Source organism: Gastrolobium bilobum, unplaced genomic scaffold (assembly GCF_033153095.1).
Source record: "Gastrolobium bilobum isolate Gb01-03AN ecotype WA unplaced genomic scaffold, APGP_CSIRO_Gbil_v1 utg11931, whole genome shotgun sequence".
Classification (NCBI taxonomy): Eukaryota; Viridiplantae; Streptophyta; class Magnoliopsida; order Fabales; family Fabaceae; genus Gastrolobium; species Gastrolobium bilobum.
In genome coordinates this window covers 138,165-160,858 of record NW_026896271.1, presented here as the reverse complement: position 1 = coordinate 160,858, position 22,694 = coordinate 138,165, and the positions used below count along the sequence as shown (strand labels likewise).

The following is a 22,694-nucleotide window of genomic DNA, read 5'->3' as shown; positions in this document are numbered from 1 at the left end:
AAAACGACATAGTTTTAAAGGGTCACTAGAGACAACTTATCTCCAATGACTGGAGAAATACTTCAGCTATAAAATTTATATCTGATTTTCTCTTTTCTCTCTCTTGTAATTATTAATTTTTGATAAAATTTCATACCAATAATTTTTTTTTTGAAAAAACGTCAAATACATATAATATAAAATATGAAAATACCAAATGCATTCACCATAAAACTATTGAAGATGATATTTCCAAAAAAAAAAAAAAAAAACTATTGAAGATGATGTTGAATCCAGAAATTGTCAGCGTAAAAGTTGAGTGGGCGAATAGTGCAAAGTAGCGTAAAAACCATTATTTTTAAAAAATAATTACTAATGAAAATTAAATAAAAAACAAAATACTAAAATAACTAATTTTGTATTTGGCACTTTGATGTTCCCTCACTGTGTCTGCGAGCTCGTATTTTTCTTCAATTGAGGTGGTGGAGCTTGCAAGATAGAATCAGGTCATTCTTCACGCCTGATCAGCATGTTATTGTCTATCCTGCTCTATTTCTTCTTTTTCTACTGATAAAGTTCTCCATTTTTGCTACCACTTTTTCTTTTTCTTCACAAAAATAAATTTTAAAATTAACTATTGTTTCGCAAAGGTGCTGCTACAACTCAAACAAACAAAAATTTAATTAATTAAAATCTAAACAAAATTGATTTGAAAATTGAGAAAGCTAAACAAATCAAAGATTTCTACCTTGATTTTTAACAAAGTTATATATATATATATATATATATATATATATATATATATATATATATATATATATATATATATATATATATATATATATATATATATATATATATACAGTGGTAAAGAAGGAAGGAAATGTTTTTTAGCAAGTGGAATAAAGTAAATATTTTAAAATATTTCTAAACTCTTTAAATACTTTAAGAAGTTCAAATCCAGGAAAATTAATTAATTACTAATTGCATTTAATAGCCAAGAGAGAGAAAAGAGAAAATCTCTCCTGCAAATTGCTATAAAACATGATTATAAAGGAGAGAAAAAAATGTGACTATGTGCTATAAATAAAGGAGGAGAGAGAATTTAAAATAAAGTAATAAATATTGATGTAAAGTAATAAATTTTCTTTAAAATTTCTCTCTCCTAAACTAACTGGAATAGTGTCACGTGGACTGATGGGTTGATTGGCCAAAATCAATACACTGTACAGCGAATTACGTGGCCTAAAAAAACTGCCATGTATGCAGACCTAACTCGCTACGAGTTGTAGTAAATTATGTGACCTAATATTTTGACAAATTTTTATTGGTACGTGATCTCCTTATCTATTTGTCATGGGCATGGAAAAGCTTAACCATATAATTAAAACAGCAGTTGATAGGGGTTTGTGGAAGCCGATTAGAATTGGTAATGGAGGGCCAAAAATTTCTCATTTGATGTTTGCGGATGATCTAATGTTGTTTGCTGAAGCTAGCCCGCAACAAATACAAACAGTTTTGAAATGTCTAGATTTATTTGGTGAGATCTTAGGTTAGAAAATTAGCAAGGAGAAAACAAGTATTTTCTTCTCCAAAAACACTTCGGATGATGCAGCAGAGGAAATCTCCAGAATGTGAGGTTTTAAAAGGGTTAGAAATGTAGGTAAGCATCTTAGTGTGTGGATGAAGCATGGGAGGGTCACTAAGGAGATTTATGCTAGCATTGTGGAAAAAGCTCAATCCAAGATGAATAGTTGGTAGGCTAAGTGTCTCTCTCAAGCTGGGAGGATCACTCTCACTCAGTCTACACTGGCTTCAATGCCTTTTTTCAAATGCAGGGTGATAAAATTCCTGTTGTAGTATGTCATGAGCTTGAAAAAATTCAGAGAAGATTTATTTGGGGGGATATAGAGGATAAAAAGAAGATGCATTTGGTTGGTTGGGAAACCCTTACAAAGTAAAAAAGAGAGTGGTGGTCTGGGATTGAAAAAGCTTAGTTTAATGAATGAGGCCTTTGTTGGAAAAATTGCCTGGGCTATTTTTAGCCAATATGATTATCTCTGGATTCAGTTTTGTATGTTAAATATGGAGGTCAAAGAATGAGACCAGATATATTTAAAACAGAGTTGGTAATTCAAGGTTGTGGAAATTCATTTGCTTGGTGTGGAATAAATTAGAGAAGCATTTGATGTGGGAAATTGGTGATGGTAATAATATTCTTTTTTGGAAAGATAACTGGGTTAAAAATGCTGGTAGGCTGATGGATAAAGCATTAAATCCGATTCCTTGGGATGAAGTGGATATGAAGGTGACTGATTTTATAGACAGTAATGGTTTTTGGGATTTAAACAAGCTTTCAAGGTGGCTCCCAAATGATATTCTGCTTAACATTCATGGTATGCTCCCTCCAAATCCTCATGATGGGATGGACCAATTGCATTGGAATCTAAAAGGTGTTACCAAAGTTTCTGTTAAAGGTATTTATGATACTTTATCTGGTGTGGATGAGCAGCAGGATTCGGCCCCTATCTGGAGAAAAATTTGGAATTGGAAGGGACCCCAGGTTATTAGAATGTTTATTTGGAAAGTGCTTCACAACAAACTTCCTACAAAAAATTTCCTTAGCCAGTTTAATATGGGTTCAGCTTCTTGCCCAATTTGTTGGGAGCATAATGAAACTTGTATTCATTTATCGAGAGATTGTAATGTTATGAAGAAATTGTGGACTGATTTGGTTCCAAAAGACATGCAGGTTTCTTTCTTTTCTGTCAATTTGTGGGATTGGATAGAATTAAATAGAGGTGTAAATAGGTTAGGCTAGGTTAGGCTTTGGCTTAAGTAGGTCAGGCCTATATAAAAAAACATTAGTTCTGGCCTGACCTGTTAGCTTGTGTAGGCCCCAAATTACAAGTCTGGCCTGACCTATATTTAAAAAATAAAAGTATTGGCCTAGGCTTGTTAGCATGTTTAAGCCTCTTAAACATTCAACATTTAAAAGAATAAATAAAATAACATTACTTTATTATCCAAAATTATTAAAATAATAATTCTATTTATTTTAAATAAAATAAATAATATGATATAAGCTGGCCTGTAGGCTTATAGATCTGACACGTACAAAAAAGTCTATGACTTTTTTTCTAAATAGATTTTTTTAAAAGTCTCGACCTGTTCTATTTTATTATTTATAATAGATCAAGTTTAACCTAATATAGACTAGACAGTATGCCTCTGTAAGTCGACCTAACTCATTTACATTCCTAGATTCATCTTCCTTTCAAGATATGACATATGAAGTTTTTTTCTTTCTTTCCTCCATACCAGTTACATCTTGTCTCTCCATTTTTTATTGGGTCGCTGCACTCAATAAATGGTGGGACAGATGTATTTAAAAAAATTCCGATTGGGTGGGGCTTGGGCACGATACATTGCATTTGCTTCATGGACCAACGCATCGTGATCAAGGAATGTTGCGTGATTTGTTAATAGGGGAATGATCCGTTTACAAATTTTTTTGAATTTTTTTTACAAATTACACTATGTTCTCTCGGGAGAACATATAAACTAGTGTTATCTCGGGAGAATATAGTGTAATTTGTAAGAGTTTGTAAACAAAAAAAATTTGTAAATATAACCTGACACCTGTTAATAAGCATAATTTACATGTCTCGTACAATCATTAGTTTTGTACTTTTCATATTTGTTTTTAATTAATTCATAAAAAACTAAATTCCCTGGGAAACCAGATAACAGAAGAATGGAAAATGTGGAAACATGAACCTTTTTCATTAAATTCATTGAGAAATAAGTGGGGGAAAAAATCATCTATAATAAAAACATATTCCCGCTGAAAATACCCCCTAAAATTCAAAGAATAATTGTTTATTTGAAAAGATTCATAAGTTCACCATATAACAAATTGACAGTTTAGTCAAATATATAATTTATGTCTGATTAATAATAAATTTCAGGTGATGATTGTAGAGCTTGTTATTCGAAGAGATGAAACGTTTCTACTATTGTTCTAGTGTTAAGAAATTTATACCCGAAACATATTATTCAAGATTAAAGATGCGTTAAGTTTTGTAAATAACATTAAAAGTGCGCTTTTTTTAAAAAATAAAATAAAAAAAAATACAGCTGCTCGGGTCCACATTAAATAAAATGTCAAATTGTCAATGATGGTCAATGTTTATTTTTAAAAACTTTCTTAAATTGTGAATAGGCTATTTTGATTCCGCTTTTATTTTATTAAATAAAGAAAACAAAAAAGAATATTAAAGCAAAGAAAAAAGTTAATATTTATATAATTCAAAATTAAAAAAAAAAAGAAACAAAAAGTTAACCGTAAAAAAAATTATTGAATCTTTTTCTCATTTCCACCCCACAACCCGCAAGCTAATTTGACGGTTCAGTGCAGTGCAGACCACTCAAGGAAACAACATAACTCTTTTCAAGTTCCCACTGAAAAGAGGTTTTTTAAACGAAGGATTGCTACTTATTATAATCCAATTTATCAATATATTAATTTTATAAATATCAAAACCTTAATAAAATATAAATCCACATGTTTAATAATTATTTTTCATTAATAATATAATGTGTAAGTTATTTATTAATTTAAAAGTTTCTACAAAGTTATGTCGAGACCAATTTAAAAAATATGTCAACTCAAATTTCTAGTTGCATTGCAGTGCTTATATTCCATGTCAACTTTGATAAAAAGCTCCATGGACCCATGGTAATAAACTTCCATGTATCCAAAAAAAAAAAAAAAACTTCCAAATCCGTGACAACAGGCAGTGCGCGTTTTACTTTTTCCAAGTCAACTAAAGTCAATTGGGGTTGAGGATTAAACCCATAACACTTAGACTTTATGATAACGTGTAAAGAACCAATTCAACTCAAAAACTTAAATTTTTAAGTTGAAATGATTTTTTACAAAATCGAATATATAATTTATGGCAATTCTTTTCATGAGAGCAGTTAAACAATAGAGTTTAAAACAATGTGTTGTTCAGATGTTCCAGATTAATTAGATCTAAGAAAGTTGTTTCCCGTGAACAGATGGCATGGTAGTTTTGATCCTGTTTGTTTAAATATTACATAACAAATGCAACGGGAAACCAGATTTTGAACACCAATAAAGAAATGCATAGTGTAGAGAAAGAGCACCAAGCTGTGCTAATAGCCATAACATACACTCTTAAGACCAACTGATGGTCATTATAGGTTTCGGTCTCAGTTTAAACAAAGAGAATTTATGGCATATTTAGAGAAGACAATTCGCCCGAACAAATTACTCGAGTTCCAAGACATTGTATTTTGGTTGAAACATTGATGATAAATAAATCTCGTCACAGTGACCAAAATCTAGCGAGGGTATGGCTCAGTGATTGAAGCCTCATTAACCGATTCTTGAGCTGATTCATTTGCAGATTCAGTTGATATTGTTGCCCTTGAATTATACTCCCATGATTGCACGTGTGGAAGGCTTCCAGTTCTACTGTCCATATAAAATGCAGGCTCGGAAGGTACCTGGAGAGTCTGAGAATAGCTATTAAGCATGAGTGTAACGGCAGCCATGGTTGGTCTGTTAGCTAAATTTTCTTGAACACAGAGCAAACCAATGTGGATGCATCTCATCATCTCATTTCGCGAACTGTTGTTTAATGATGGATCTACAATATTTGTAGCTGTCCCCTCCCTCCAGTTTCTCCATGCCTGCAAGAATTTTATCAATTGCACATACCATTAGGTAACGGATTCCACTTCGACATTAATATTTAGGAGCACGTTATTTTCTAAACCATACTTTTAATGGCATGGAAGATATATAGTAGTGAGAAAAGGAATGCTTACAAAGCTCAGTAAATCCTCTACACTCTCCCCATGATGAATGCTGCTGTTTTTCTGGCCACTAACAATCTCAAGAACCAGTACACCAAAACTAAAGACATCTGATTTCACTGAAAACTGTCCATGCATTGCATACTCTGGTGCCATATATCCACTACATAACAATATGGACAAACTTAATTAGTGATAAATAGCATGAGTTTTTTTCACTCTGTTTCAGTTGGTAAGGCCAATGACGTTATTAACAAATCTTTAATTTTGATATCCTATCATCGTGCTTGACTCTTACAACATCTTTTTACAATGTCAGAATCTTCGAATAACATATCAATACATGAATGAGTAAAATGTTTTTATACCAATCAATATGCTCTCACATATTGTAATACTTACTAGGTTCCAACGATTGTACTTGTATTTCCTCCTGTTTGATCCACAACAAAGAGTCTTGCCAAGCCAAAATCTGATATCTTAGGATTCATCTCTCCATCTAAGAGAATGTTGCTCGCTTTGAGATCTCGATGTATAATGCGCAATTGTGAATCCTGATGAAGGTAAAGAAGACCTCTAGCAATACCTCCAATGATTTTGTAGCGCCTTTCCCAATCCAATTGTGCTTTCTTGGTTGGATCTACATATGCACCGAAGCCATATGAATTTTAAAGCTATATTAATTAGTAGTTAGTGTTTGTAATATTTGTCTTGAACTAGAATTGAAGTAAGTGTAATAGTCTAGTTATAATTATGCAGACATTCAAACCTACCAAATATGAAGTAATCAAGGCTTTTATTCGGAACAAATTCATAGATAAGTAGCCTTTCTCTTCCTTCCAGACAGAAACCAAGTAGTCTAACTAAATTTCGGTGCTGAAGCTTGGCCAATAAAAGCACTTCATTCTTAAATTCCGTATCTCCTTGGCCAGAATCTCTTGACAACCTTTTGACTGCAATCACTTGTCCATTAGAGAGCCTACCCTGAAAATATATCACAGTCAGGTACAAAAAATTCTTTCTAGGCCAAGTTAACTCGGTATACCATGTTTTGATGAAGAGGTGAAATTTATCAGAATGAAATGGTGTTATCTTACCCTGTAAACAGCTCCAAATCCACCTTGTCCGAGTTTATTAGCATCTGAGAAGTCATCTGTAGCAACTCGTATGGTATCAAAGTTGAATTGCAATGACTCATTGGTTATAATTTCATCATCATCAACTTCAGCTTCACATGGGGAACGGGTTAAACAAGTGAGTTTTTCAATGCGATAAGTGCAGCCGAAATAGGACAAGATATATAATTTGTTAATGTGAAACCAGAAAGAAATTATTATTGATTTCCCCTGTTCTCCTTCCATATTCCTAGGAGTGGTTGAGTAATGCATTCTTTGAACCATTATATATATATATATATATATATATATATATATATATATAGGGTTTTATAATTCTATTTAACATGAGAATTACAATTTTCCTACACACCCTTTGATTTACGTGCTGACATGAGTCCTACATATAATTTTTTCTAACACATGGGTCCCACATGCTTTTTATCTCTACAACATAAGATTTCAATTCTCCTTCAACACGAGAATTATAAGATCCATATATATATATAGTGGCAGAACTATTTAGTTTTTTATGTGTGCAAGGGCACACATAAATTTGGTCATATATTTTTTTAGTAAAGAAGAGATATATTTTTTAATTAATTATGAGTGTCACTTAAGGAGCAATTTTAGTGGCTGTATTACTAGGAAAAAAGCACAAATATTAAGAAAGAAACATATCTTTTTTACTGCTTGTGTTTTAGTGGTTTTATATCATTAAGTTGATTACTATTTTATGTTAAGTTCAAGTTTTATTTTCTTTTGTTGTTTGAGGATTATATCCTTCATATTATATGAATGAAATTTTTTGTGAAGTTATATAATATTAAAGAAAGTGAGATGACACATTATTCAATGAATTGGTCTTGTCTTTTTCTTAACAGGGCAAAAAATTTGGTTCATATAACATAAGAGATATAATTTTTTTTTATATTCTTTTTTTAATGCATTTAAAATTTTATGTAAAATTTTGTTCGGAAGCACCGCCTCCAAATCTCCTCCACTAATTATTCGAACTAAATATCCATACATTGATAGAATTTTCAGGTCACCTACTATATATATATATTTCTGCGAAATGAATGAACGTATCTTGCATTATTTAATAGAAGGAATCCTGTAAGGTTTGTCAGAAAAAGTTCAGTTATGATAAATAGTACACTCCTGTCCCTTTAAATTGTGACACTACTGTTTTTTAATGAGTGACGGTAATTCCAAGCTTAGAGAGAGTTTCAGACTTACTTCCAAAATATTTCATTGGCTTCCTCGCTCTTAAATAGATGAAGATAAAACAGAGCACCAAAACAACAATAGCAACAACCGGCACTGCTATGACGATGGCAGTTCGTGATGTGTTGCTCTTTCCTGCACAAATCAGTATCCTCGGACGGACGGTCCATGGATTAATATTAGTAAAATATCAGTAATTTCAAGAGCTAAGTATTGTCAACCCTATAAAACTATTAACACCTCATGAAATGGTTGCTTTACAGTTTCACTTATCAATGATAACTTAGTTCATTCAACTCATGTATTCAGCAACTAAGCACAACATGACAATTACCTTGTGAGGACGGCGAAGGTGGTGGTGATGCCAGCGGTGCCGGTGCCGGTGTACCTGGGTCTAATATTGGCGTGGGATCGTAAAAGCGGTAGGTTTGGTATCTAACATTACAACTGGGTCCAATGACTGTAACACCTCTGTTGGCATTGCAACATTCTGGGATTAGCGTTATAGCCCCATCCAAGCAATCTTTGCAGCCTTGCGATGACAAATCAGGCGTGCACTGCACAATACCATATATGGTTTGGAAAGTTGAAACAGTTGCATTATCCGCAGCATACTTACGACGAGAGTCACCTGATGCAGCCGCGCCTTTTAGATTCCTCATCAAGTTAAACAGCACTTTATTGAACTGATCCACATCCGTTGCATTGACATCGTTCCACAAATAATTTAAAGGAGGATAAGTTTCCATGATGCCAAATATTGAGCGGTTCGAGTAGCGCAACATGCACTTGTCAAACCACACAATTGCCTCTTTCTGGTTCGGACAAAGCTGTGTTAGATTGACTCTGTTAAGTAAACGTTAAACGTGGAGTTATGTGTCAGTTTAATTTTTAATGAGTTTAATTCAGCAATCAATTTAGTTTTTAATGGGTTTAATTCAGCAAACGTTAAATGTCAATGTTATGTTTTTAAGTTTCTGAAATTATGTGAGTTTATTGTGATGTTAAGTGTCTTTATTGTAGAGTTACAAGTTTTGTAATTTAAAATTTATTGTTTGAATGAAAAAGTTACGACTTCTGCCTTAGTAAAAATCCTTTGTTTTACTCGTCTCCTAACAAATTGGTATCAGAGCTATGGAAAGGGGGAGTGATATGGCACTACCTAAGTTGACGAAGGAGAACTACGAGAATTGGAGCATCCAGATGAAGGCTCTTCTCGGATCCCAGGACGCTTGGGAGAATGTTCAAGCAGGTTTTGTAGAACCACAAGATACTAGAGGCTATTCGGCGGCTCAAACTAAAGCGTTGAAAGAGACGCGTGCAAAAGACAAGCTGGCGTTATTCATGCTCTTCCGAGCTGTAGACGAATCCAGGTTCGAGAAGATAGCAAATTGTGAGACCTCAAAGGCAGCCTGGGACATCTTGGCAAATGTATATAGAGGAGCTAACCGGGTTAAACAAGTCCGGCTTCAAACCCTTCGTGCCGAGTTGGAGGGAATGAAGATGAAGGACACGGAAGGAGTATCCGGGTTCGTTGCCCGGGTTCAAGGAATTGTGAACCAGTTGAAACGGAATGGAGAAGATATACCTGACACCAGAGTGGTGGAGAAAATCTTGAGATCTTTGACAGACCAGTTCGAAAACATGGTTTGTGCGATAGAGGAGTCCAAGGATCTGTCTACACTCACCATTGACGAGTTGGCGGGTTCCCTTGAAGCGCATGAACAAAGAAAGAAGAAGAAGGAGGAAACTCTTGAGCAGGTACTTCAGACCAAAGCAACAATTAAAGATGAGAAGATGCTCTATTCTCAAAGTTTCCGAGGTAGAGGACGTGGCCGCAGTGGACGAGGTACTAGCCGTGGTGGTAGAGGTCGAGGCCGAAGTCAAGAAGTGTATGGTGATGAGGTAGGACAGTCAAATCAACAAAACTGGAGAGGACGAGGACGAGGTCGACGAGGAGGTCGGTCACATTATTCAAACATCGAGTGTCACAAATGTGGAAAGTTTGGTCACTATGCGAAAGATTGTAACTCGGACAAGTGTTACAACTGTGGCAAAGTCGGACATTTCGCAAGAGAATGCAGAGAGGAGAAAAAGGTGGAGGAGACGTCCAACCTAGCCACAGAAGGTGAGATGAAGGATGGTGTCTTGTTAATGACACACAGTGAAGGAAGTCCTGACGATGACATGGAGTGGTATCTTGACATGGGTGCGAGCAACCACATGTGCGGACATAAACACTTCTTCAAGGAGATGATAAAAGTGGAAACCGGACATGTTTCGTTCGGGGATGCCTCAAAAGTTGAGGTAAAAGGCCGAGGTACGATCTGTTTCCTACAAAAGGACGGGTTAATTGGCTCAATTCGAGATGTGTACTATGTACCCGACCTAAAAAGCAATATTTTAAGCATGGGTCAACTGATGGAGAAAGGTTACTCGGTTATTATGAAAGACCGGGTATTGTATTTGAAAGATGAGCAAGGTCGGATGATAGTCCGAGTTCAAATGGGTAAGAATCGTATGTATAAACTGAATTTGAAATGTGTACAGGTTGAATGTTTACAAGCCGAGGTAGAAGATAAGGCGTCACTTTGGCATCTCCGGTTTGGTCACCTACATTATGGTGGTCTAACCAAGTTGGCAGAGAAAAAGATGGTGGACGGGTTACCTGACATAAACTTTGAAGGAAAGTTTTGTGAGAGTTGTGTACTTGGCAAGCATGCCAGGACCACGTTTCAGAAGATGGCAAGATTCCGGGCTAAGCAACCTCTGGAACTAATACATACCGACTTGTGTGGACCCATCAATCCGGGTTCCTTCAGCGGTAAGAAGTATTTTATTTCCTTTATTGATGATTTCTCACGGAAAACTTGGGTTTACTTTCTGAAGGAGAAGTCCGAGGTGTTTGATGTGTTCAAAAAGTTCAAGGTGATGATTGAGAAAGCAACAGGAAGCTATATCAAATCAGTGCGGTCTGACAGAGGTGGGGAATATACCTCAACAGCGTTTATATCGTTCTGTGAGGAACAGGGGATAAGGAGGTTTCTAACAGCACCATACTCACCACAACAGAATGGTGTGGCTGAAAGGAAGAACCGGACTATTCTTGACATGGTTCGGTCAATGCTGAAGAACAAAAGGATGCCGAAGGAGTTTTGGGCGGAAGCTGTGCAGTGTGCTGTGTATGTGCAGAACCGATGTCCACATTCAAGCTTGGATGACAAAACACCACAGGAAGCATGGAGCGGTCAAAAGCCTTCAGTGGCTCATCTCAGAGTTTTTGGTAGTGTGGCCTATGCACACATACCGGACCAGCTTAGAACCAAGCTCGAGGATAAAAGCAAGAAATATGTTTTTATTGGATATAATGAAAAAACAAAGGGGTATAAGCTGTTTGACCCCGTCAACAAGAAAGTCATAGTGAGCAGAGATGTAAAGCTCAATGAAGCAAATGAGTGGGACTGGAGCAATTCATCTGAGATAAACTTTGAAGACGGAATCACAACACAAATTATCAACCCGGCAAGTCCTGAAGCTTCTGATGATGAAGACGAGGTACGACAACCCAGGATGCGGAGCATACAAGACATATATGAGTCAACAAGTGAGGTACATTTTGTTTGTCTTCTTGCAGATTCTGAAAATATAAGCTTTGAAGAAGCCATCCGAGATAAGAAATGGCAAGACGCCATGGATGAGGAGATAGAAGCCATTGACCGAAATAACACATGGGAGTTAGCCGAGCTACCAAAAGGAAGTCGGCCCATTGGAGTGAAGTGGGTGTTCAAGAAGAAGATGAATGCTCAAGGGGAGATAGAACAATATAAAGCTCGGCTAGTTGCAAAAGGTTATAAGCAGAAGGCTGGAATTGACTATGACGAGGTGTTTGCCCTTGTTACAAGGATGGAGACAATTCGGCTACTCATCTCACAGGCTGCTCAATACAGATGGCCAATACATCAAATGGATGTAAAGTCGGCATTCCTGAATGGTGTTCTTGAAGAAGAAGTTTATGTGGAACAACCGCCGGGCTACATGAAGGCAGGAGAAGAGAAGAAGGTGCTGAGATTGAAGAAAGCACTTTACGGGTTGAAGCAAGCACCACGAGCATGGAATGCTCATATTGACAAATATTTCAAGGAGAATGGACTTGAACAATGTCCATATGAACATGTTGTTTATGTCAAGAAAAACGGAGGAGACTTGTTAATTGTGGCTCTTTATGTTGACGACCTCATTTTTATGGGAAACAATGCCAAGATGATACAAGAGTTCAAGAGCACAATGACAAGAGAGTTCGAAATGACAGATCTCGGTTTTATGAAGTTCTTTCTCGGTTTGGAAGTAAAACAAAATGAGAAGGGAATCTTCGTGTCACAGGAGGCTTATGCAAAAAAGATTTTGAAAAAGTACAAGATGGAAGATTGCAACCCGGTTTCAACACCAATGGAACCCGGTTCAAAACTTTCTAAGTTTGATGGAGGAGACCATGTTGATGCAAGCAAGTACAGAAGTTTGGTGGGAAGCCTACGCTATCTCACATGCACGAGGCCGGATATCTCGTTGAGTGTTGGCATAGTAAGTCGGTTCATGGAGGAGCCAAGATACACACATTGGAAGGCGGTAAAGAGAATTCTGAGGTATGTTCAAGGTACAGTTTCACACGGGTTACACTACTCGAGCTCGGCAAAATACAAGTTGATTGGATATTCTGACAGTGATTGGTGTGGAGACGTAGATGATCGAAAGAGCACGGCTGGTTATGTGTTTTTCATGGGCAACACGGCATTCACTTGGATTTCGAAGAAGCAACCTATTGTGACACTGTCGACATGTGAAGCTGAATATGTAGCTGCATCTTGGTGTGTTTGTCATGCAATGTGGCTCAGGAATTTGCTAAGCAAGCTGGAGGAAAAACAAGTCGGTCAAACTGTGATCCGAATTGACAATAAGTCGGCTATAGAGCTAGCCAAGAACCCGGTAAATCATGAAAGAAGCAAGCATATTGACGTCCGATTTCACTTCATCCGGGATCAAGTAAAGGAAGGAAATGTGGAGCTAACACATGTGACCAGTCAAGAGCAAGTCGCGGATATCTTCACGAAACCGCTACCGACGGTACTCCTTGACAACTACAAGAAATTGATCGGCATGAAGGATGGCAGAAGCATTTAAGTTTACGGGGGAGTTTTGTTAAGTAAACGTTAAATGTGGAGTTATGTGTCAGTTTAATTTTTAATGGGTTTAATTCAGCAATCAATTTAGTTTTTAATGGGTTTAATTCAGCAAACGTTAAATGTCAGTTTTATGTTTTTAAGTTTATGAAATTATGTGAGTTTATTGTGATGTTAAGTGTCTTTATTGTAGAGTTACAAGTTTTGTAATTTAAAATCTATTGTTTGAATGAAAAAGTTACGACTTCTGCCTTAGTAAAAATCCTTTGTTTTACTCTTCTCCTAACAGACTCTGGAATAGTTGAGGCAACTGCGGCATGCATCTGACTTAAGATCTCCTCTGCACAGTCCAATGGCGTTTACTTTGTCAGTGTTTTGGCCATATGAGAAATTGTAGAAACCATAGTCGATTTCTGTGTTGGAAGTGAGATTGGATAAAAGGGTGTTGAGGTTGGCATGATATGTGCTATTGGCTGTGTAGTTGCCTTTATCATTGGTGCAGAGGTGGAATACATAACTTGGCTGGCCGCTGGTTTGAGATATGATCACGAAAAGGAGACAACAAAGAAAGGAAAACAACCTCTGAGAAACTATTGCCATTATGACTAATTGTCCTCTCACTGATCAGATTAACGAACGGAGGATTGAAGCTTTAGTTATGAAAGAGCTTCAGTTGACGAGGGTGTTGCTGTCACTTTATAGCCAAAAATTTATTTGAAATCAAATCCTTAATATTCAATTCATGTAATTTTGAGTCAGTATTTTTTGCTTTATTGTTATATCTTTTGTAATGAGGTTATTTTGAATAGTGGGTTTAGTGTGTATCATTCAAAAGGGCACAAATTGTGTTCTTTTAGTGACTTACACAGTGTAATCCTAAAAGTTACTTTTTTTTTTCACTTTACACATTAGTGATGTGACTGAGAAGAGAGAAAAAAAATCATCTTTTCTTTCTTTTTTTGTACATAAAAAGCATATTTTCATATTTAAATATACTTTGTGTAAATCATCTAAAAGGACGCAACTTATATCCTTTTTTCCATTAGTTATAATAATAAAATTTTTGTTTCCATTTAATTATTTATATTATTGTTAGAGTTATATATATATATATATATAACTATTAACGTAACATCACCCAATAATTTAAGTTTTTGGATTGAATTGATTCTTTTCAAGGTATCAGAGTCTCAATGTCAGGGGTTCAATCTTCACCGCCCCCATTTAATTAATAATCAATTAAATTTTATTGAGTTTCTTAGCATATATAGTTGTGCTTGTGTATTGTAATCCTTCAAGCTAAGTAGACTCTCGTATGATGGGGCGTGTTAGAGTTATATAAAACTATTAATATAATCTCACCCAACAATTTAAACTTTTGGGTTGAATTAGTTCTTTACCATTATATTGTTTAAAATGAAAATGTATATTTTCACATCACAAATGATTTAAAAATCAGAGCGATTATATTCTACATTGGCAAGCAGTGGCAGAGCCAGAACAAAAATTCAAACAATACCAAAAAAAAATTAATATACATATCCGAAAACAACTTTTTCTTTTTCCAAAACTCATTCTCTCTCTCTTCAAGTGAGTCTCTTGATTTCATATTTTTTTTTTTTGTTTATTGTAACAAAGATAATAGTGAGCCAACCCACTAACAAGGTCATGTAAGAAAATATTTTTCTTTTATTATACTTAAACAGATAGAAAATGAAGTGAAGACTACGGGTTGGCATACTTCGTCGCTCCTTTCGCCAGTGTCAGCAGCATCTTCTCCCCATTCTCTGGCCATAAGCTTCTAACCTTTGTGTCTCAACTTTGCTTCAAGTGGGATCTCTGCCACCAGATTCTAGATCCACCAGAACATCCTCGTGACCACACATGCCAATCTCTCCTCCATGGTCTCCACCGAAAGGTCCAAGATCTGGTTGCACAACGGTGTTCCTCCAATTCTTGTTTCTGCATCTAATTTTCCTTTCTTCATCTTTTTATTCTAGCTATTCTCTCTCTTCCACGAGAAAAGCTTGACCGCAAGTGGTTGCAGTGGATTTAGTTCTCCTTCCTCGTCTCTCGAATCGAAATCAGAACTTCCTCCTTGGGGACGCGGGCATAGATGGAGACAACGAGTTGGTTCATTTTTTAAAACCAAGCTAGTGCCTCCAATCATTTCTCTCGATTACCCCCTGTCAGGATTACAGAAACTGTGGTTCATTTTTGAAAACCAAGCCAGTGCCAAGGCACTGACTGGTCTCAACGTGGCTCCGTCACTATTGTCAGATGCCAGAATTTTAATTCTACGTGTCTTGGGGATATAAATTCTCACTCTTCTATCTATCTCTTATCACATTTTTGTTCTTCGTCTTCCCTTCATTCTCCATTTTTTTTCTCTTTAAAAAAAAGTTACCATATGCTAAATCCTACCAAATTGCCATTTTCTCTTCTATTTTAATTTGTTGCGAAAAAAGAAGAAGAGATAGAACAAGCGAGAGAAATTGACATATAAAATTAAAGATTTTAGACCCATTAGTGTGGGTTAATTTATTGCGTTAGATCATTGATTTAAACATAATTTAACTATGAAAAAATAGTAAAAAAAGAAAAATTAAAATAATTGGTAATATAACTTTCTTGTTTAAAATTATATACTAGCAATTAAATTTAAAATAAGTAAGTTATTGAACTGTTAGTTGTGTATGATAACCAGATACGTATCATCAAGAGGTGAAATATATCACTATAGGGGTGTCTTAGGCTACAATGGTACAAACCAAGGCTACAAATGACTTCCCAAGTGCGGTGAATAACAAAAGGGGATGGTGTTGATTGGCTAGGATGAATCTCCAAGTTGACAGAGTAACAACTCATGTAAATAGTGATTAGTGTGTGTTTGTAGTGAAGAAGGAAAGGGTATTTATAGTTAGGGTTAGGCTCCACCTCGTTGGAGAGTGCGCCAAGTCAACGACTATGGAAAAGAGTCATATCAGCCTGGCCTTGCAGGGACAAGGCATTTCGCAGTCGCTGTCAGCATTGCAGCGATTACTGTGCAGGAAAAAGGAAAGGGAGTATATTCTAACGTAGGACATTTAGTGTCTTATGTTTGGATGTGTGGTAGAGGTGGAAAAATAGGCTCGGCCTGCCCCGCCCGCCAAATCGGGCAGGGCGCGGCAAGTTGAGTTTTTCAAACCCGCCGCCCGCCACCCCCGTTAACTCGCTCGGGCTAAAAAATTTATTTAATGTTTTTGTGTGTGTAAAATGTCATTGGCTCTCGCGGGAAGCCTGCCCACCCAAACGGAGCGGGGTGGGCCAGTCCATTTTTTGGCTGGCATAAGGCATGCCAGGTCACCCATTTTGCCACCTTTAGGTAGGTAACATTGGGATGTCATCGTTGTCATCACTGGTTTGGGGCTGCGAGATAGTGTAGCTAGAGTAATATGAGCCTTTGGTATTGGGCCAACAATATTGGGCTGGCCAAAACAGAAGCCCCCCAGATTGGTAGTCTGCGAAGTCAGGGTGCCAAGATGTAAGTCAAAACGAATAAATTGGCCAAGTAAGCATGATCAGGCAAGATATGATTGTCTCGGTCATCACGCTATACTATTGTTGGCTAAACTTGTCTTTGCGAGGTGAGCTTTACGTCGAGCGGGATATATCTGATTTGTCGGCTTTTTGACCCTTATGCCCCTTAATTAATAATTAATTACCAAATTGCCCCTCATTCAAAACTATTTCGAAAATTTACCCTTCCCAACAAACATAACACCAATCTGCCCCTGTTTGACCGTTGACCACGAAGCCTACCCGGGTACACCATTACCTACCCGGGTAAATTTTGAAACTTTTTATCTACCCGAGTATGTAGGGGTGTACCCGGGTAGAGTTCTTGAATCTGGGAAAATGTTTGAATTATTTACCCGGGTACGTAGCAGTGTACCCGGGTAAATCGCGTCCAGAAACCCCAATATGTATGGGTTTCGGCCATTGTTGCGAGGTATAGGGTTTTTGAAACCCCAAATCTTTCTCTCTTACCCTCTCTAATCCGAAACATCACACATATTTCATCTCATCATTTCAGAAAGCTGAATCTTGGGGGGACATTGAGATTACATCTCCACACTCCCATTTTGTGCTAAAAAATCTGAACCAACCTCCAAACCCAAAACCTAGATCTAATTTTTGTGTGAAAGATGAGTTCAAGTCCAAACATGGTTCCTATAGTTGTTTACTACAATGGGAGGCATTTTGAAGGTCCGAACGGTGTCCGATTTGAAGGAAAAACAAAAACGATGAAAATCAAAGTGGGCACTACATGCAATGAACTGAAGGAGAGAATTCTTCAAAAAATGGGGTCAGAAGGCATACATTCCATCCACCGCATGATAGCCAGGTTAGAGACTGTAGTGGATATGGATACAATATACTACATTGGAAACGATATAAATGATGATGAAGATGTGGAGTTCGTAACAGATGCGTTTGTTGAATGGAAAGTATTAAAATATATTGAGATATATGTTGAAGTTGATGTTGGACAATCTTCATCTTTACCGGTGCATACAACCACTACTGCACACTGTACCGGTCAAGAAGATACAGTTGTACGATCTTCTGCACCTCCTCAGGTAGCATGGGATGAGGATGAAGAGGATGAAGACGAGGACTATGTGGACAGCGAAGAGGAGGGAGAACCTGAAAGTGCTATTCCAGAAGGTGATTCGTCAGACACTGATGTGGACGGTAATTTTGAGGCTGACATGAGCGCCGTAAGTCTCGGTACCCCAGCCTTGTCACCACTTCATGTCGACCCAGTCAGTAGTGGTAAGTTATTAAATTTGAATATTTGCTTTAGACAATTTATTATTTGTGGTAAGTTATTAAATTTGACATGATCTTTAGATGCAGGGTCTGAGGAGCCATTCTGGAATGAAAGCCAACATTATTCATTCATTAACTGGGCGCACCCTAATGACGAGTTGGAGATCCTATATGGCGATGATGACTTGCACGGAGGTTGGAAGTTAGGAGATCCGTTATTTGTGCAACAAGAATTTGGGTCCAAACCAGAATTGCAACATGCTGTGAAGATACATTGTATGAAGGGCGTTGGAAAATAATATGTGTCACCACATAATGAAGAATGCGAGCAGAAACTGACAAGTTGCTAACAGGATAATGAGCAAAATGACCGGGCTCAGCGTCTGCCCTCCTAGTCTCTGTAACAATGGTCTCCCGGTTATAATCACCAAATATATGATGGCTGTCTCCATCATATAGTGCTGCTCCTGTGACACCATCAAAATCGAACCCCAGTAGCTCCGTCCAGATAGGAGCAGTCATGATGATATCAATCCCGCAGACACGGGAAGTCAGCTCGCCTTGCGAGTAGCCAAGGTTCTGGTAGAAGGCTCTTACCATAACCTCCGAGTATGGGCACCGCATCTCCGCCAGGTGAAGTAAATGTGTCTGCTCAAGAAGCGGCACGATGTCAAAACGCTCTAGGTTGAAGAATGCCGAATCCAGTGATTTCGGTTCGCAGATCTTCCGGGTCATGAAAAACTTCACGAACTTCTCGTGTGAAGGAATGTCATCCTCAAACAAATATCCGAACGTCAAGTCCGGAGCCTGACTCGAAGCAGCCTGGGGCTGAGAGGATGACGACCCATCGTGACGACTCTTGGTTCTTCTCTCGGAATGGGTCACTGGCAGCTTTGAAATGCGTCGAGAGGTCATTGTGTCACACTATTAAACTGAAAAAATAACCAAAATCAGAAATTAGATACATGTTAGGGTTAGGGTTAGGGTTAGGGTTAGGGTTAGGGTTAGGGTTAGGGTTAGGGTTAGATTCAGGGTTAGGGTTAGGGTTAGACAAATTGATAAAATAATTCGGACAGAATCAAATGATATAAACGAAAATACAATGAATCAGAACAGAAATCATAACATAATTGAAAAAACTGAAAAAAAAATTCACCTTTGATCGATTTCAATCGGTAGAAGGCAGAGAGGTTGCAAGGTCCGCGAATGATGATCACAAACAAGACGAATTAGTGCAAGATTCTGCCTGAAATCGCTCAAGATGACACTCCTCCAGCAGCTCTACTCGGGTACCCCTTTTGTGGGTTTTCGAAATGGGGCTGCTGGGGTATTTTAAAACCCTACCGTCGATGTTTACCCGGGTACACTGCTCCGTACCCGGGTAAATAATTCAAACATTTTCCCAGATTCAAGAACTCTACCCGGGTACACCCCTACATACTCGGGTAGATTAAAAGTTTCAAAATTTACCCGGGTAGGTAATGGTGTACCCGGGTAGGCTTCGCGGTCAACGGTCAAACAGGGGCAGATTGGTGTTATGTTTGTTGGGAATGGTAAATTTTCGAAATAGTTTTGAATGAGGGGCAATTTGGTAATTAATTATTAATTAAGGGGCATAAGGGTCAAAAAGCCCTGATTTGTCAATTAAAAGTATTGTTAATGGTCTTCATTATCTGTAGCAACCTGTTAGAGTATCTATACTTTATTTGTTCGAAGACTTGACCATTGGGAGATTGATATGGTTTGTCTTGTTCTATGACTTGAAAGGTCGCATTTCTGCTGCATTGTACTGCGCAGTAGCTTTATTGTTTGGTGGCCGATTATGGCCACGTATAAACCTTTTGGTGGGGGGACATTCTTCGTTTCCTGTAATATATCATGAACAGCGACATCAATCATTTCCTTTGTCGTGCAAGTTATAAATGTGACGAGACATGGCGCATTTAATACGATGTGGTATAGTTGGTGCTTTCTTGTCGTCCGTAAGATTATGGAGTCGCCCTTCATTTGCACCGTCAATTTTAAACTGTTGTTTTAATCCAACGGCTAGTTGTTGTGACACGTCATCTCTTGGTCTATATTTAAAGAGTTTCCTTCCTTTACGTCGGATGTTTCAAAACTCTCACCTCGAAGCTAGAACCTTTAAGTTGCCTGCGTCTCTTCGAAGCTTCGCCTTCCTTTCATTTCTCTGGGTTTTCTTTCTTCGCCTTTCGAGTTACTCGCCATATTCGAGTTCTCTCCTTTACTTTCTTCTTTCGCCTGCTGCTCTAGAAGGGTTGGATTTCAACTTAGAAGGGTTTTTTTTCAAGTCTTTCCATGTTCACCCTTCACACTTGTAAACAAGTATACTCTTGCTCTAGTACTAGTGCTGCTTTTTCCTTTGGATTCTACTTTTGGTTTTCGCTGTAGTGTTGTTGAGTCTTGGGTAGAGTTTTCTCGATGTCTGTGAGTCGTTCGCCAAGATGAGGCCTTAGCACAGGTGGTTGGAAGTATATGTGACCCCATCCTTGGATGTCGTCAAGGTGGCGGGTATGGTGCTAGCACCAATGATGCTTTCACATCTGGGTTGGAGTCTAAACCTTATGGTAGGATTTCTGTCTTTTTAGGTTTCTCTGAGGAGGAGATCCGTAAAATCTTGCCACTGAGGAGTTCCTGTTGTGGTGTTCCTTTTCGTGGTGCAGTCGGTGGGTCTGGTCGTCCTATATTAGAAATTGGAGTTTTTTTTTATCTCTTTCCTTGTATTTCCAAAAAGAAAAATATAATCATCTGAAGAGATACTTGGCACTAGACGCTAATAGACAAAGTAATAATGTTTATAAGATGTTGGGTGTATATTGTTTTTGCTTGTTGTTACTGTAGTTTCAAATTATCTTCTTCTGATTTTGTTAATCCCAAGGAATCAAACAAAATAATATCAAGTTGTCCTTTATCCTAAGACTTGGTCTTTCTCTCGATAGGGATGAAGTCGGAACAGTGACCAAAATATCACGTTTTTACAAAATAAATTCTCGAATGCTATGCAAACAGTAAAATTTTTCAAAGTGTCACGCGTGCAAATTCCCCACAATAAGTAGCGAATTTAGTTTCAGACGTGACATATTTCTGGTGGCCACCTAATTCGCTACTGACAATAACGAATTAGGTGGTCAAAATATCAATCTACTCTGAGTAGAAGCAGGACATATGACATGACAACTAGGGGTGTTCATAAAAACCAAATTATCCAAACCAATTCATGAACTGAACCAAACTAGTTCCAAAAATCAATATTTATAAAATGGTTTAAAAAACCAATCTAGTTTTTTAATTTTGGTTTAGGTTCGTTTATCTATTTTCGCAACAGTTCAGATATCCAAAATAACCTAACCAAATTTAAACCAATATACATGTGGTGTTTTACTCTCTCTTTTTTGAAATTGTTCCAAGGGTATTCCCCAGCCGAAAGTCAATGACTAATCCCCTCGAGGCGGAGAGATCACGCAATCGAAGGTTATCATTAATTGTGACAGCTGAAAACCAATATATTTTGGAATTTGACACCAAAACTTATCCTTTGATTTTCACCAATCAACGGTTATCATTAATTGTGAATTAATATTAATTAATTACTTTGATTTCCAATAAATAATAACCGTTAATTGACGGAAATCACATGTTAGGATTTACTGTCCATCTTAGTCGTTGATTTCCGTCCATCCAATAGTTATAGTTTAGGAAATTATATTAATTAATTAAATATATATATATATATATATGTATATATGTATAGGGTTTATTTTTTCTGCAATTAATGTAGATAAATTATCTACATTAAGCCCAAAACGACGTCATTTTGGGAAAAATTTAAGGTATTTTTATAATTATAATTTATTTCCGGGTTATAATATTCTTTCTCATTATACATTTTTAATCTTTCAACTCAAAACGACGTCATTTTGGGAGTGAATTTAGATAATTTATCTACATTCTATATAAAAATATTAAAGCTATATATATATATATATATATATATATATATATATGGAAAAAGTATTTCTACAGCCACTTTAGATAAGGTTGTCTACAGCTACCCCTTTTTCACTAAGTACGACGGGTCGTACTTAGTGATAAAGAGGTAGCTGTTCTTTTTTTCTCTTTCCTCAGACATTGTCGGCTGACGTGGCAGAGAGAGAAAATGCAATTTTAATGTACGAACGGTCGTACTTAGTGAAAAAAGGGTAGCTGTAGAGAAGCTTATCTAAAGTGGCTGCAGAAATGTTTTCCCCTATATATATATATATATATATATATATATATATATATATATATATATGGGAAGGATATTGTGACAACCAAGTTGTATTACTACTAAGTGACTACCAATCAATCTTACCGTTAGATCGATTATATTGATCCAACGGTTATATTTATTTCCATCTTTGTATGGTCATGATTCTCCAAATTTAATACTTTATATTTATTTTCACCTTTGTATGGTTATGATTTTCCATATTTAATGCTTTCACTTTAAATATGGGAATCATGACCATAC

At 36.9% G+C, this 22,694-nt stretch overlaps 1 protein-coding gene across 4 annotated transcripts; it reads right to left on the bottom strand.

Annotated features, from left to right (window-relative positions):
• Nucleotides 1-5,250: 5,250 nt before the first annotated feature.
• Nucleotides 5,251-13,948, bottom strand: LOC133298543 (cysteine-rich receptor-like protein kinase 44). 4 transcript variants are annotated; one of them, XM_061497852.1, is made up of 9 exons: nucleotides 13,636-13,948; nucleotides 8,509-9,018; nucleotides 8,203-8,309; nucleotides 8,134-8,152; nucleotides 6,927-7,057; nucleotides 6,603-6,813; nucleotides 6,232-6,469; nucleotides 5,842-5,992; nucleotides 5,251-5,703 (listed from the first exon to the last, which is right to left on the bottom strand). In XM_061497852.1, exons 1-9 carry the CDS (start codon nucleotides 13,946-13,948, stop codon nucleotides 5,353-5,355), a joined length of 2,031 nt encoding a protein of 676 aa, XP_061353836.1. In that variant the 3' UTR covers nucleotides 5,251-5,352. The 4 variants fall into 4 exon arrangements, with proteins under 4 accessions (XP_061353836.1, XP_061353835.1, XP_061353837.1 ...); XM_061497851.1 differs by lacking the exon at nucleotides 8,134-8,152 and having other exon boundaries at nucleotides 6,927-7,044; nucleotides 8,171-8,309; XM_061497853.1 differs by lacking the exon at nucleotides 8,134-8,152 and having other exon boundaries at nucleotides 6,927-7,024; nucleotides 8,175-8,309.
• Between the last annotated feature and the right edge of the window lie 8,746 nt (nucleotides 13,949-22,694).